Source organism: Parasteatoda tepidariorum, chromosome 2 (assembly GCF_982258835.1).
Source record: "Parasteatoda tepidariorum strain Cologne lab strain chromosome 2, Ptep-v5.0, whole genome shotgun sequence".
Lineage (NCBI taxonomy): Eukaryota > Metazoa > Arthropoda > Arachnida > Araneae > Theridiidae > Parasteatoda > Parasteatoda tepidariorum.
This window is the reverse complement of record NC_141756.1, coordinates 50,549,461-50,567,283: the sequence shown is the minus strand read 5'-3', so window position 1 is coordinate 50,567,283 and position 17,823 is coordinate 50,549,461. Positions and strand designations below refer to the sequence as shown.

At 27.1% G+C, this 17,823-nt stretch overlaps 2 protein-coding genes across 2 annotated transcripts; one reads left to right on the top strand and one right to left on the bottom strand.

Moving 5' to 3' along the window:
* The first annotated feature begins 376 nt into the window (after positions 1–376).
* LOC107440484 (S-formylglutathione hydrolase) lies at positions 377–11,855 on the top strand. Its single transcript, XM_016053414.4, has 8 exons — positions 377–507; positions 1,650–1,827; positions 3,479–3,577; positions 6,022–6,146; positions 6,663–6,724; positions 8,582–8,801; positions 9,070–9,168; positions 11,695–11,855. The coding sequence occupies exons 2-8, from the start codon at positions 1,668–1,670 to the stop codon at positions 11,770–11,772; spliced, it is 843 nt and encodes a 280-aa protein (XP_015908900.2). The 5' UTR covers positions 377–507; positions 1,650–1,667; the 3' UTR covers positions 11,773–11,855.
* A 1,247-nt stretch (positions 11,856–13,102) lies between these two features.
* LOC107440482 (heparan-sulfate 6-O-sulfotransferase 3-B) lies at positions 13,103–17,805 on the bottom strand. The gene is made up of 2 exons (XM_016053408.5): positions 16,933–17,805; positions 13,103–15,066 (listed from the first exon to the last, which is right to left on the bottom strand). Exons 1-2 carry the CDS (start codon positions 17,517–17,519, stop codon positions 14,427–14,429), a joined length of 1,227 nt encoding a protein of 408 aa, XP_015908894.2. The 5' UTR covers positions 17,520–17,805; the 3' UTR covers positions 13,103–14,426.
* Positions 17,806–17,823: the final 18 nt, after the last annotated feature.

Below are 17,823 nucleotides of genomic sequence, written 5' to 3'. Positions count from 1 at the left end.
AGAAAAAAAAGTAGGAAAAGACACCTTTATTTGTACTTTAGTAAAAACTTTATTTAAATTATTAATTAAAATATAAATTAGTCGAAAGAAACAATTAATATATTTAAATAAATCCAATATAATGTTAATAAATAATTTAGTTTTTAAAAATTCTATGAAAAATTTTATACGCTTTAAGGAAAAAAGAAATAATGTTCTTTTATTTTTAAATTTTTTGTTGTTGGTGAAACAATGACAACCCATCAAACAATGACAACCCATTACCAATTTCACATACACAGGTAGAAAAGCATAACTTATAGCTATTGGACCGATGAATTAGTTTCTGTAAAGTGGCGCTGTTGTCAACGTCGGCGCGATAGCTCTGAGGCTATCTTACCGATAGTCGGTGTAATAGACACTGCCAAATAAATAAACAAATTTGTCACCTGACTTGGCTTGCAGTGAGCTGCTGGACTTTTCAAATTACTAAAAACCTTATTGGGTGTTTCAAATTATAAAATATTGGTTAGTATAACATCACTAAGAATGACTTACAATAAGAAGTGTTTTTCTCATTAATTTAGTCCTGTTTTTATTTTAATATCTTGCATAAAATGTCCATGAAAATGCACTAAAATCTTCTGATAATGAATTTCTTAATCATTTTTAACAAACCCCGACGGAGTTATTTCCTTTACAAATATTTAAAAAATTCATGAACCATAAAAAAGATAATTTGGTAACTTTTCCCTTCAAAAAATACTTAAAAATAAGTTGACATAATTTGCATTTAATTAAAATTTTAAGGAGATGGAATTGACCTGTGATCCGATAAATGCTGCCTGATGTTGTTAATATTTTCCAGTAATGAAGCTACTTATTTTTTATTTAGATTATATTTGCATATCCTGTATAGAATATTTTTCTTAAAAAAGTCTAGTAACAGAATTTTCAATGTCAATCTGCCGCAACATCATCGCAAGTTGAAACTTATCTGACACGAGTTATGCCAAACCCATCATTAAAAATCGAATTTGTTTTCATTGAAAATGAATTAGAAAATCAGAACTTATTACATATACATTACATAACAATACTATACGCGATACGATTTCACTCTATAAGATAAACTACCCTCTTTAAGAAATACTTCCTGGAAGAATCCCAGTAATTCAGACTGAATAATAAAATATATTATGCTTAAAAATCGCATTTCTGAATTCAAGTTTAAGCTGATTTGCATAATTCTTCATTTTCCTTAAGGAGAGTTTTACAATAAGCTTGTTGAAAATTGTATATGACTTTGAGAGACTGTGATTGAAAGTTTTTTAACCATGTCGATTTACGTTCATGAAAAATGTGAGCATCCAATTATATTCTAGACGAGTTACACAAGTGTTTAATTTCTTTTTGAATCATATTTGAAAGCGTAACAAACTTGTTTTTATTGTTATATTGTATTTATATTCATTTCCAACTAAAAATATCATGATTATAATTGTTCTTTTTATAAGACAAATCTTTTATATGTTACAAAACAAAACTGACTATAAAGTTGCATTTAAAAATGTATAAAATAATATAAATCATGTTTTGAAAATTTATTTTTAATTTTGCACAAATCAAAGATTTTAATGCAATATATACATATATTTTTTTGTTTTTAGAAAATATTCAAAGCAATCATGTCTTCTCTGACTGAAGTTTCATGTTCGAAAAGTTTTGGAGGCTACCAAAAAGTTTTTCGTCATTATAGTCAAGAACTTAAATGCGAATTGAACTTCGCTATCTATCTTCCCCCTCAAGCCAGTGAAAAGAAATGTCCTGTTTTATATTTCTTATCAGGTGATTTTCTGTTTTTTTCATAACACACGAATTTACTGAAAGCTTTATTTTCTTTCTCCTTCTTTTTTTTAATAAAAAAAGTCTTAAAATGAATTTTAAAATTATCTACTTAATAGGATTTGCATTTGACCAGTACCATAGCCCAGGGATGGCGAACCAATGGCACGCGTGCCATTTGTGGCACGCCACATAATATTTTAGGCACGCCACCGATCACGAAGTTCACTGTGAAGCGATTTACCAATTAAATTAAAATTCACAAAAACAAACATAAAAAAATAAACAATTATTAACAAAAAAATTACAATTAATGCCAAAAAAGCAATTAATTACCATAAAATACAAGCTAACAGTAAATAACTAGCAAAAAAAATAACAGACCTGCTTAAAATAACATCTTACAACCTAATATAAGTTATTTGTCATGTAATCTGCAACACAGGAAGTCACACTGATGTTACTTTAAGTTGAATTACATGTATAACTGAGACATTGCGAAATGTATTCTTTTTCATAGTAAAATAAAGAGTTTTGTGTTGATAGTATTTAGTGTTATTATTTTCCCAATAATCACGACGCAAAATTATTGGACAGCACGTCTATGACCAAATTTAAAAAAATTTAGAAAAAATGGCACGTTGGTGCATAAAGGTTCGCCACCCCTGTCATAGCCTCTTGTGTTACTAAACTTAGCATACATTACAACTGTGTTTCCTGAAATTTTAAGTACTTTTTTTTTAAAAGTTTATTTATTTATCCAATTCAGCTTCATAACTATTAATTTGTAAATTGCGAAGACTAGAAGCTTTGAATTGTCATTATTTCTACTCTTTCTTTTCTTCCTTTTTTAACATGAGATATATCTAATGATTTTTTTTTTCACTATAAGCTATAAAATATGAGTTATCCTGAATTCAATATTTATTTTGTAAGAAAATAATTTATCTTTTGAATGAGAAAAAAGTTATAATGATTGCTCTTTTTGTTAAGCTAATAAAAATTACTCAGATAATGTGATTAGTCATAGTTAAAGGATCACTCCTTTTCCTATGGATTCCTTCATTTTACATTATGTATTAATATAAATAAAGACAATTTAATCTCGTTTAAATTAGTAAATTAAATAATCCTATAAAGCTTAATAGTAAAAGCATAGTTCATGTATTATGTAAAACAAAAAAATTCCTCAGGCCAGGATAACCTGGTTGTTAGGGCATTATGCCCATGTTCAAGAGGTCATTAGTTCTATCCCCATCAGCTGAAGTCTCACCCTGTGTAGTAATTGTATGTGTTAAATCTGTCAGGTCACAAGTGCTCCACGTTTCCTTCACATATCATACCTTTGGGAGTACTGAATTGGAGATTGATCGATCTCTGATTCAGGTCAAAATTATGATCTGTGGATGAATGAATGGATGTATGAATTGGTACTCCCTGTAAACAGGTCGCGATGTATGTGTGTAGCAGAAGTTGAATTTCCTTTTTGGCACCACTGGAAACAAGGAGCGCACCCCCTTTGTCTTAATGTCATACAACAACAACATAAAAATTCCTCAAAAGTATTATATTAAACAATATGGAAAGTATTTACACAAACTATATTGAGATTAGACTGATTTTTTTTAACAATGCTTTTGTATGTTTTCATTAGGACTAACCTGTACGGAACAAAATTTTATGATTAAGTCTGGCTTTCAGACGCATGCTGCAAAGTATGGTATCATAGTAGTTGGACCAGATACCAGCCCTCGTAAGTATTCAGAAATTTAAGCTCAATCTTTATTGTATATCAGCTATATTGTACAAATAAATATTCTTTCAAAAATATCTTCAAGAAAATATTCATTATTAAAATGTGGTTATCTAAATATATTTAATGTAAAAACACAGCCATTGTAAATAATACTATAGTTTGTGTGTGCGTAATATCATATTATATTTGACATAAATAATTTTTAGTATTCAGTAATTCTAGCTGGAAATGATTTGCACAGAATTTCCCACTGTTTAGTTTATGCAAAATTGGTGGGACTATCATAATTATTTATGTTAACTAGATTTCATCTTATCCAATTCATTATGAAAACAGTTTGTTACATATATGTACTACATTTACGAATTTAAACAATGCTATTATGTACCAAATAAATTAAAATAAGCTTAAAAATTTTAATAACTTTATTTAACTATTTTATTTATTTACCCATCTGCTACTCCTAACAATGGTGGATAATAGAAATAACATAACTCAAAATAAATAATTGACAATTTATTCACATTCCTCTTATCAGTGTTGTGTCTAGTTTTCTTTCATCAGGGCTGATTGTGCTCCGGAAAAAAACCGGATATCCGGAATTTTCGCCAACTGTGATCCGGAAGTTTCCGGAGATCGAAGGTCCAGATGTTTAAAAAAATCATGGGTCACAGAAGTTTCCGCAAATCAAATTTTCAAAGGTGAAACTTAAAAACACAGTTTATTTTATTTGTTTGTAAGGGAGAGCCAGAGAGATACTTTATAAGCTTATAATCATGAACTCAAGAAAGAAAAACATATTTGTAAATTTTAATTACTTCTCCAGGTCATCATAGCTTTGTGTAAATGGTATAGGTATGTGTAAAATTTTAAATATATTTTAAGTAAACTAAGAAATATTGAGAAAAAGGAAAAAAAACCTTGTTTAAATTTTTTTCCAATTTTTCAATTTAAACTGTCTTTTTTTTAAAAATTTTTTTAACTAAATTTTCCGGAATTTTGACTTGGGCTCACAATCACCCCTGTTTCATGTTAAGCAATAATCAGCTTGAAAATTTCATGTTAAGCATGTAAAATACAATAAGGATTGATTGCTGACTCACGGAAGCTTGTGTTTCATGTAAAGCAATATTTCACGCTAAGTGATTTCATGTTTATAAGGTTTGACTATGTATATATATATATATGCAGTGAAATTGTGGTTAAGCTGATATTCTTGACACCAAAAAAATTTTCTGTTTGGAAAGGGTACCCTAATAAAGAAGTTTAACACTATAAATTTTTTTTAGAATATTTTTAAGGATATAGAAATAATTAAATAATCTACATTAACTATCTACAAGGATATTTATTTAAACTTTAAAAAAATATTTTTTTCTATGCAGAAAAAAATATATGAAAAAGTTTGATATAATTACATAATTCTAGATGTAGCTACAGATAAATGAATATAATTTTCCTATTTACATAGATATTTAAGTTAGTCATATGATACCAAATAAGAGCTTTTAGTCCTCAGTCGGTTTCAATTATTAGGTGTACACCCCCTAACACCTACCTATCACTTGATAAGAAACGTGTTTAATACCTCCTTGAAAGTAAACCACCCATAATGCACAAAAGAGTAAAAAGCACTGCATATCTGTAAGACACAAGGACCTATGGCGTTGATTATTCACAATTGATCATCTATCAAGTGACTGAATAAATGTTTCATTTACATGAGCAACTCAAAGATTATATTTTCTGTTCTCTTTTTTTACCCCAACTGTGTTAAATACAGTCTTCAAATTGGTAAGAAAATTAAAGAAATTTTCAGTGGCGAAGAAGCGTGACGTCATTTCAAATTGAGGTTTCTCATAACTTGTGTTGTCCTGATGAAAAGATAATAAAGAAACAAATCGAGATAAAAATTTTTTTTTGTGTGATACTTAGCATAACAGATTTAACATGAGACAATCACTTCATTCTTCTCCTCTGAAAAAATGTTTCCTTGTCGGCTGTGTGGGAAAGAACACACCTCTTTTGTCCATCAAAACATTCCTCGTACTTGTAGGATTTTTACCAACAAAATTTTCGATTCCTTTTTTTTTTTTTTTTTTTTTTTTTTTTTTTTTTTTTTGTAATTTAGACAAAAAAAGCTTCTTATGGCTGACTGAATTTCCCAGAAACCTCATTTGCACATTTGTACATATTCTGCGCTCCCGCAGAAAAGTTCGCCTTGTGCAATAATTGAGTCTGAACTACAAGTTTGTTTTCCAAAATAATAATGTTAAAAAAGTGACTTCAGTGACTTTTATTCAATATATATCATTTATAATTAAAAAGAATTATTTATGAATATATGTTCACATTTATAATTCAGGCTATCCTGTTGTATGGCTAAAAATAGCTTTTATTTTAACTCTGATTTTAAACTAAAACAATCGCTTTTTATTTAGGAGGCTGTAATATTGAGGGTGAAGATAATGATTATGATTTTGGTACTGGAGCAGGATTTTATGTTGATGCTACCGAAGAAAAATTTAAAACTAACTACCGAATGTATTCATATGTTACTAAAGAGGTATAAATAGTGCTTAAATTTAGATTGTTTTTGTCTTAATGGGTTTTTTTCTTCTTTTTTTAGTGTTTAGATATGAACCTGGATACAAAACAATATTTTTAGTAGAATACAAAAAATTAAAATGCTATCAATTATACATATTCCAAATGTGTACAAATAATGCTTATAGCTGAATAACCCAATAGTAAATATTTGTTTTTGTTAGATATATTTTAAATGTTAATTTCTATTCACAGATTCTTTTTAATACAGATTCAGTTAATATTGAAACGCTTTGTTAATGTAGTCAATATAAATACTATGAAATTGAACTGTATTTAAATGTTTAATAAGAAATAAAACTTATATAATTTATTTATTTTTCTTTTTTATTAAATAATTTTTTGTAATTATAAATTTTTACTTGGTGTTTTATCTTAATTTTTATTATTATTATTGTCTTGTATCATTATTAAACCATCTAAAAAAATGTCTTAAAAGAAGTTAAATATAAGTATTTTTATCTTTTTCCCATAGCTTCCAACCATAATTGAAAAAGAATTTCCAACTACTGGAAAAATTTCAATTTCTGGACACAGGTAATTATTTCTATTATGCATATAATTTGTATGTTATTTATAAATAATAAGCATCAAAGCAACTTTCAAATTTTGGTGTTTTTACATATAAGAGTTACCATTATAAATTTAAGTCATTTTTTTATTTTTGTGGATCTGCTAAAATGATGATTAAGCATAGGTATAATTTTTAAAGTATTTTGAAGAAAAGAAATAGGATATAGAGGTTTTATAAGTGAGTAACTTTAATTTGTTTCATATTGTACCTTTTTAGAGTCATTAAGTTATAATTTTGTGTAAATGCATGGTTATATTTTTATGAATCTTGCAGCACAGATGTAACAAAACTTGTTTAGAATTTTAAAATATTAATAATTTTGCCTGCATATATTGCTATATTTTTACGAAATTTTTTCCAGCAGCAGTCTGGTAAAAAAAATTGTTTTCTAGGAAATAATATTTGATGTAGATTTATGAAATTAATGTTTTATGTTTTAAAAATGACTTTAATACAAGTGAGCTTTGAGTTTTATAGAGTTGCAATATTTGATTCCATTTTCGGTATGTAACAAAAGTGGTGCCATTAAAAATGGAGCAAAAGTGATTAATGTGAAAAAAGTCACCAAACAATGGGTGCAGACACTTAGCAAATCAGTTCCTTTAAAATTTATCGCAATTTCTTATAATGATATGTAACTAAATAAATGACCGAATAAAGATGGAAAATCAGAATCTTATAAAACCTTACATTAAAAAAAAAAAAAATCAAAATCTATTAGTCTCATGAGGAAAATTATCAATTAGCATAGTACAAGCTAATAAATAAAGTTAGACGAGATTTTTAATTTTTTTAAACAAAGAAAGAAATGCAGGGAAAAAAGAAATATGTCATAAACAAAAGCTGTATGAAATTTATGTTTAATCAGATTTTATTGCATTCAATAGAAATATTTGTTTGAAAATAGTTAAATATGCTTGTTAACATACTGTTATATACTAGGGCTTCTTCGTGATTTTACAGCTAAGGACTTCTATAACCTGTATGTTGAATGAGCAATAATTACGATGAGTAAAAAAATAGATTTTTTTATATCTGCTGTTCATACACGGATAATTTAAAATAATTCTGTTTCCCTCTGTCTTGCAGCTTATTAACTTTTTGTGATGCATGTATGCATAGTAATACAAAACAAGTATGGCAAACCTTAAAGAATGATAAAACATAATGTAAGAATAATTTTTTCTCCAACAGAACATGGGATCACAACAGGAAAAGGTATTTACTATAGAAAATAATACTTCTTTGTTCTTAAAAGCAAAAAATAGAGGAATTTAAGTCAGGTTTAATGAAGTTTTGACCTAGACATTATTTTTTAATAAATTGGATACTCAGAACCGAATAATAGAGGTATATTACTAATAAAATATATAATGCTGATAAATATATTTTTACTAATTTTGTGTATTGAAATAAAAATATTAATAGATTATGAAACCTGAGCCATACTACTTGATTAAATACTTCATTACCTTCAAAAATATACTAAATGGAAATGACATATTTCAAGTGCTCAAAAATGGATGCCGATTTTCAAGACTTGCAAAACATGAATGAGATTAAACTAAAGTGATTTCTTTTTCAAATTCAATACAGTGATTTCTTTTCAGTGAGCAATTCTGTTATCTGGTGTTTTTGTTAGTTTACTCACAAAAAACTCTGTGTCACAGAAAGCCTATATGTTGAGAGCTTTATGGTGATGCATAATATGCTATCAAACCCTAAATTAGGTTGTTAAAAATGATTTTTTTTTTAAATTAAAATAACTATAAAAATAGTATAATAATATTAAAATACAATTTCAATTTTCTTTTTAACAGTATGGGAGGTCATGGAGCTTTGACTATTGCCTTGAAAAATCCAGAAAAATTTAAAAGTGTTTCTGCCTTTTCTCCAATTTCCAATCCTTCTGAAGGCCCTTGGGGTATAAAAGCTCTTACAGGCTATCTTGGACCAGACAAATCTAACTGGGCTCAGTATGATGCAACTTTGTTGGCAAAATCGTACAGTGGGCCAGAAATACAAATTTTAATTGATCAGGTAAGACTAAAAGAGTTTCAAAATTATTAAAAATTGTGTTTAGATAAATTATTAGAAATTAACTTTGTTAAAAAAAAAAAAAAAAATTCTTTTTTTGTGATCTTCCTCAGATTTTCGGTATGGAAAAATTATAATCTCAAATATTTTTTATTCACTTTACATTTGTGTTATAAAAGTTCTCAGTGGAATTATTTTTATTCTTTATCTTTGCTCAATTCATTTCCAAGAATTGCAAAGGGCAAAATGCTGACATTTTTTTACGTTTCAGGGTTCTGAAGATACTTATTTAAAAGAAGAGTTAAAGCCTCAAAATTTCATGGCTGCAGTTGAAGGGACTTCAATAAAAGCAAAATTGCGTATGCAAGAGGCAAGTTTACCATTTTTTTTATTTATAAATTTAAAAAAAATTTGAATAGTAGATTCACAACACACTGTAGTAGACACACTAATTTTCCTAAACTATAATTAAGATATCTTTTTAATTTTTCTGAATTTTTTTTTTTTTTAGAAATTAAATAAGTAAAACTTGGACACTAATTGTCAGCTATGTAAGAAGCCTGTTTAATCTTCATTATAATTACCTCCTGTGGTTGATACCTATTACTTACTTGCTTAGGAACAGAAAAGCAAATTTTGAAAAAGATGTAAAAGATCGAAAAAGGATTTGAAATCTGAGACTTTTCTGGAAAAAGACATTTGGAAAACAAAATTGCTCAAAAAAGATTGTTTTCATTTTAATTCAAGAAGCACAACCTGTGAGTAAATACAGCTTTTAAGGGGTCCCTGCTTTTTTGATCAAAAATTATATTTAAAAAAATTTACATAACTAGTATAAATAGCATTTTTTAAACTAATACTTCTTTAAAAATTGAAAGAACACTGAAATTAAAATTTTGAAATGTAGAACTCCTAGTTCGACATTCAAGCTGTATGATTTTTTTAGGAAAACTTTCTTCTACAAAAACATATTCAAATTAATTGTAATTAAAGAACTTGAATAGAGAAGTAAATAATTTACAAGCTTTTAAAAAATTATAATTTAAGTATATAATAATTTAAATTTAATTGTGTACCTATAATTTAAGTGTGTGTGGCGTAACTACCACTACAAAAGTTTAACATCATTCACTAGTATATAAAGCATGCTAACTTGATTCTATCGAGAGGTACCTTTTGATGGATGAAGGTTGGTATTGTCGATTAACTCCGCCCCCACACTGGCGACCTCCGGACGTGATTTGAACACACAGTAACGCCCACTTCGCAAAATTCCTAACACTAACGCCTACTTCAATGAATAGTCCACATTGAAAGTTGACTAACTATTTGTGACAGCATCATCACCCTCCTGTGCTGTTGCTACTCAGTCTCGTCTCGAACATACAATGTCAAATACTCTCAACTCCTGCATACACTCAACTGCTAATGGCAACACAAGAGCAACTACTACTGTGAAGTTAATACACCTCTCACATTCAGCACTCAAAATACCGGTGACCGCTCTCCCGGTTTGTCACAAGTACAGCAACTAGTGGTATCTATACAACGAATTCTATCCCTAATAGAATTCTGGTGGGGGAGTACTGTGGCGTAACTACCACTACAAAAGTTTAACATCATTCACTAGTATATAAAGCATGCTAACTTGATTCTATCGAGAGGTACCTTTTGATAGATGAAGGTTGGTATTGTCGATTAACTTCGCCCCCACATGTGCAAAATTAAATTTTTTTTTTAAATTCAAAGATATTATACTTTGTTGTTTTTTTTTTTAATTTTACAGACCATGTAGTTTTTATTATACTATGGAATAATTTAATTTACATAAATTGTTTTAAAAACTACATTCATTGTAAATATTTTTTCTTGGAAATATACTTTCAAGTTTTACCAGTTTAATTTAGCTTTAATGTTTTTATATTTAAAAAATAGACTTTATTGCATTTCTGGACATAAAAAAAACAAGAAAAAAGAGGAAAAAGTTTTTAAAAAAAAATTTTTTTTTTTTGGCATATTAAGCATAAATTATTTTATAGTTAAAATTTTTTTCTTCAAGTTACTGAAAATATTTTTTAAATTAAAGTTCAAATTATTGAAGTTTTACTGTATTTTCACATTGAATTTTTTGTGAAAACTACGTTTTAAAGACTAAAGGTGTGAATAATTTTATGTCCTTTGAGTAGAGATTTTCTATAGTTTGTTATGGGGGATGTCTGAAGACCACAATATGCCATAGCACGCCATCCTCATTGGAGGATGTCATTGATATAACAGTTGATGAGACGAATTATTTCTGCTTATTATATGATTTTGTAATAAAGGGAGAAAACTCTTGGTTGGAGTCATTCGTCTTTATTTATAAGTTAAAGGTGTGCCTATTTTAAGTAAACATAGATTTCTCATTCTTCTATGCACTCCAGTGATCTTTCCCCTTCGACTTTTTTCTTTTTAAGAAAATGTTTAACACCAATTTGGTTAACCAAAAATCCGTTTAGTGCAGTATAACCGATTCAATCTATTGGGCCATAAAACTCTACATTCCAGCTCCCTAGTTTTCATTCTTCTAAAATACTTTGTTTGATTAAGTTACTAAATTTTCAATAACCTATTAGTGACTCAAAGTAGTAAAATGTGCCTTTTTAAAATAAAAATAATAAACCTATGATGCATTTAACATAAGTGATTGTCCTATTATTATAAATTTAATAATTATTATACATACTTTCTACTTCATTTCTGCTAATTAACAATTAATATTAAAAATTAATTTATATATAGTTTAAATTACTTTTGTTTTTATTTTGAAAAAATTGTTTTTCCCCCATGATTTTGTAGAACTTTTCTATATTTTCAAATAAAATCAATTTGTTTAACTTTTTGCTTTGTTTTTTAGGGTTATGATCACAGCTATTTCTTTGTGGGAACTTTTCTTGAAGATCATTTTCAATATCATGCTAAATATTTACACTAATGAAGAGAATCTTAATTATTTCAAGTGCAACAAATTAAGATCAGATTAGCAATTTTATAAAATAAATATATTTTTATATAAAAGTTTTTGTCAAATCTTTTTAAAATTGAAGAAAAAAATAGTGCTCTAATTTTTATTTTGTGCTAGTTTTCCTTTTCATATTTTATTCATCAAGTAACTTGCTTCAAAAATACAAATTTAATAATGATAATAATTAATTCATTAAAAGACATATATTAGTAAATTACAATAAAAAAGAAAAGTAATTTAAAACTGAGTGTAGATAATGTTGAAATGATTAGATTTATTTAAAAAGAATTTTTAAACTGATATATATGTAAGTTTGTATTAAGTGGTTCCTCATATTTCAAAAAGAGAAAAAAATACAAAATTAAAGCCAGGGAGACTATAGTTGAGGCTTTAAAAGTACCAATTATAATGAATTTTTTTTAAAATCTTTTCTGACAGCATTTATTGACACATGACACAACTTAATTCTATTTTACATACCAATTTAAAATATTTTTGTACAATTTCATAGTTTTACCTAAGTGTAGTTTCTTTCATTTTTAAACTATCAGAACAAAACTATACACTGTTTTTAAAATAAAATAGATTTAATGTGGTCTCTAGTGTGTAACACTTGATATATATAACACATGCATTATTAAATTTAGTATAGCAAACTAATAAATTTGAGAAATATATTAAACTAGCTAGTTTTTTTCCTTTCATTCAAGCTAGCTAACTTTTTTTTTGCAGACATGCAGAAAAGTTTTGAAAATAATGAAATATTTTTAATGCAGATTATAAAAATAAAAAAAAGCAGCTCATATTTATAAAAAAAATAGTACTTAAAAAATACTTAGAATATTCTCTTTTTTTTTTGATTAATATCATTACTTTTCTACATTTTAAAAATTGGATTGTGGCTGTTTACTATGTGAAATGGTACAATGAAATGTTGGAAAGCAAGTCTGGATAATTTAACTTTATTTAGACTTTTACGAAACAAATCATAAATATGATTTTATTGTAAGCCATATTAGCTATAAATAAATTTCAAAAATTTTTAAACAATTTTAAATTTTTAACTTAAAATTCAAATTTTTAGTTAATAATTTGCTGTTAGAGAAAAATTTCTCAACAACTATGGAGAAGAAGAATTTTTTTTAGATATGTGTTGTGTTTTATTATTAAAAAATAATGCTTAAAAATTTATAAACCAATTATCCTGCTATAGATGAAATTTACTAGTACAATACGATATTTAGTGTGCTTCCATTTCTGAAACATATTTTAATGCTAGTTAAATAAAATGCAAAATAGATTGTAATATCATAGTACTTTATTAATGATTTTTAAAGGCAGTGTAAATTATTATGTCAATGTAATACATACATTTATATTATGCATGAAGGAAATGTAAAAAATTATAATTATAAATAATTTCAGTTAGAAACAAAATCATAAATCAATAATAAAGTTCAAATTCTGTTATTTTGTTAATATGTATGTAAAAAAAATTCATTTTTTTTTAAGCTGATAAAAAATTTTAATACATAAAAAACTATAAGTGACTTAATGCCTCCTCATTTTGGATTTTTTCTATATATATTTCTTTGTCTTCAACTAACTTTTGATGATAAGGTATCATTTAACAAAACATGTCTTATTATTAAAAATTAATGCTTAAAAATTTATTTAAAAAAAAACTAATTAAAAAAGTAACAAAATAAAAAATCTTTTTTATTGCAACTATACTAATAATGAAATTTTTTTTTGATAACAATTGGATGAATCTTCAAATGTTTTGGTATCATTTTCTAATTGCCTCGATTTTTTACAGTTTTAATTATCACTTTTTACCTGTCAAATCTTAAACCATGGAGTAATAAATAAAAGATTCAATCAATAATAGTAATTATCATTTCAAAAGATGCAAATTATTTTAGAAGCACTTTGTAAAAAATCTTAGAAGCTGTAAAAAAAATATTTATTTTAGATTTTTATTAAAACAATTAGTGAAAAACTAAACTCTATGGAACCTTCCTAGAACATATATGTAAATTACTTTTTTTTTCATCACTGAGATTCTAGAACATTTTAGTTCTCTCCTGCATTATGAAACCCTTGCCACTGACTGTTTACATTTTTTAAATATAACAGAAATAAATAAGAATAAAAACACACATTTTATTAATAGTTAGGATTGAAAAATATTCTCAATTCTTTTGTACTTCAATCTTAAATATATTTTATTTAAAATAAATATAATTTCCTAAAGCACAATAGTATACTTGTTATTCATTAAAAATACAACATAAAAATATTGATACCATAAGAAAATATTTTGATTTAAACAAGAGATTTTACAAGAAATCAATTATAACATTAAATTAAAAACATGCATGTTAAAAAAATAAATGAAAACACATTTATAGGTAAGAAACCTAGTCAATTTATGTAAGAAGCAACAATGATTTTTTCTCGGCAATTATGCAATAAAAAAAAACTTTTCTAACTAAAAATTTAAATAGAAGTCAGTTATATTATCAAAATACCATTACATCAAATGATGATAATTTGAATAAAATTATATCAAGCCAATATGGCTTATAAATAATACAATTGCTTAAATTACAAGATATATTTTAAGCATCATAATCAAACATTCTGTCAATTACATTCCCATCATTACTGAAATTTTCAATTGAAGATTTAAATTTCTTCAGTTGGTTATATCTTTGCATGAGTAAAGATTTTGCAAATTCATACAGTGCAATATCTAGTTTGTTCAGGTCTTTGATCTTTTGTAAATCATTTTCATTAATTTCAGAAAGAGTCAAGCTGCTATGAGTTTCATTCAATTGCTGAAATGGTTGAAGGAACTTAAGATGAAAAGTATTTTCAAATAAATATTGTGTTATCTTTTGAAATTCACATAAACCAAAAAAGGCCATGCGTTGTAAGTTTTGTTTGGCACTGGCAAGCATTATGACATTTCTTTGTCTTTCTGTCATCACAGATTGATTATAACATCCAACTAAAGTCAAGTCGGCTAACATTCTCGTTTGGCGATTCACAGCCAAATTGGATTTGCAGTTCATAAAATTTTCTAATGTAACATCACTCCAGTCTTTGCCTTCAAAGCATGGAGGTAGTTCTTCCTTAGTTGGAGTTCGTCCACTACAAAGATGTTTTGCAGTTTTCCAAGTCGCTCCTCTTTGCACATGCTTATATTCGCTTAAAAAACGAGAAATTGGGTCTCGTAACAAAGAAATATAAAAGTACCTGTAAAGAAAAATATATATATTTAATAAAATAGTACTAATTTCATTTTTCATTCATAGATAATAAAATCAAAACTAAGGCTTGTTGAGACAGCAAGGCTTATAAATGGCAAGCAAAGGAACAATTTTAATTAACATGAACAATAATTGAGAATGCTTTAAAATCAGTTGCAACAAAAACTTTCAAACAGCTATAATTCATAAAAACACTTTAGTAAAGAAGTGAACTAATCTCAAAAGTTGTCGACTTTTTTGGAAGAATTTTCTTAAAATGCCCTAAGTTGATATATAAAAGCCAAATTTTACCTAATTTTTTTTAACACTTTGATACAAGATAATAAATTCATATACACTGATGTAAATTAAAATTGTTTTTTTTTTCCCTTATAAAATTTACATGGTTTTATACTGGAGTAATGATCTGTTAAAAATCTCATATCGTGGTTATTAAATTTGGTATTAATGAGTTAATTTCTCTGCTGCTGGGATACATTTTCCTTAAATAACATATACAGGGTTGCTACAGAAAAAAATGCTCAGAATAGTTGCTTTTAGTAGCTTAAAAATAGTTGCCTAAATAAGAACAAAAATATGACTAAAATTTCATTAAATGACTTGTCATATACCATGATTTATTTAGTCAAGTTGGAGGCAAATATGATAATTTTTATATAAACCTTAGTGTCCAAGCACTAAATTCTTATATCAAAAAAAATTAGTATATTTGTAGAAATTATATACTTTTAATTACTAGAATTGATTAAAAAAAACATAATTTTTCTAAAAAAATTTCCTTTTTATCAATAATTGATTTAACAAATGACTCAAATTTGCAATTCAAAATTTTTCCATTTTTTATTTTTTAAGAAAAAAGAATTCTGTGTGTTGAGAAGCTCCAGTGCAGTGGACTGCAGGTTTTCAACCCAATTTATGCTAAAAAAACACCTCCAGGAGTACAGAAAAGTTTCCTTTTCCTGAAAATAGTTGCTTTTTTTTCCCTTCTCCTTTTTAAATCCTCTTCAGGCAAAAAAGTTGCCATAGTCGCCTCATGCCAAAAATAGTTACATTTTAGTCACCTGTGGCAACACTGCACATAAGATGGAAGCTATGTATAACTGTATAGAGCTATTTGTTGCTAGGAAAATATAACCACATCTCTACTTTTATTAATAGAAGAAAATTAAAAATCAATATATAAAAAACTACTTTCTATTAAATCAGTTGTCTAAATAACATCTTTTTTCCCCTCACTTTACAGTATTATATATTTTCCAAATTTCGTTCCTAAAAACAAAAAATGTAATGTTTCCTCCATTTTTTTTCTTAAATTTTAGACTTTTGCTTCATTTTTATTAAAAATGATTAGAGATCCTTAGAATTAGGAATTTTGTATATTTAGGGGCTTCAATTAAAGATAAATCTAAAGATGTTTAAATTGATCCTTATGTTAATAATCATAACTTTGATTTATAGGAGGTTTATATATGTAGAACTCCTAGAGATGTGGCAACTACCGCTTTCCCATCTCGTCTACATGATACAATAGAAAATAATATTTGCAAGTTGCAATATTAAAATTATTCCTGTGACATATTAATCACCAATCCTTGGCATCTTTGGGTCAGCAACCTATCAGAAACTCCATTTGGTGCCTTGGCGTGACAGATCATGATACAGAAATATCCCCTAGTTTTTTAATATTTACTATGGACGGGCCCAGGGCAAATACTCCAATTATCCCACACTTATGGCAACTCTGTAGCAATACGTGTAAAAAATGGGTTGTTATAAACACATTTTCTATACAAGGCACAATTTTCATATACATTAACCATAAGAGAGAGTATCTTTTAATAATTTCTCATACCTTCGTTTTGAAGACTCTTTCTCAGTTTGATCCATAGCACTGTCAACACAATTAGTCAGTTCAGTCCAATCTGCATGAAGACCGCATTTCCAGCCAGTGGAATACCGACTAAACAGCCATAATCTGTCTTCTGAATGAGGTCTAGAACATTTACACTTTTTTTTCCCTTTCAAACAAGAACATGGCCTTTCTAATGCCAAGTTTCTTACTAAATGTCTACCAAAAGCTGTGCCACCTGTTTTTTGAATATGAAGAAACACAATTACGTCTGAACCTTTTATGTCAAACTCGAAGTCTGGTTCATTTAGCATGTCCTCAAATGAAAGTTTACTTTTGGAATTGTAAACATCTGATTTCGCAAGCGAAGGGTGTGATAAAAACGAAAGAGGTTTACCCATATTATCAACCACATTTCTGAGGCTAAATCTATTCCATTGACTAGGTTGAGTTTGTGAATAAGTCCAACTATTAAATGCACATACTTGTTCAGAACACAGATAGCCGAATATAAAAATGCCTAATATGGTACCGCTGATACACAGTATAAGAATGTATCGAAAACGAAAATAATTAAACACAGATTCCATGTTATAAAATACGATCGAGCATTAAGGTACTCGATCGAGAACTGTTGACAGACTTACATTACAAAATTGTGATAACGAAAGTGAAAGAAATTCTCTTTCAAAATTATATAATATTTTCTTTTTTACCCTGATAAATTTACTAGTCGAGCAACATTATTAAGTGTGATATTTATATAAGGTAATTATTTAAAAAATAACAAACAACGGCTAGTTTGTTATGTTAGCGTGAGCAAATCGCTTTTTACTGCTTATTTTTGTTAAAATTTGGCTCTGTCTCACAGTGAATGTTTTCGTTAAACGTGAT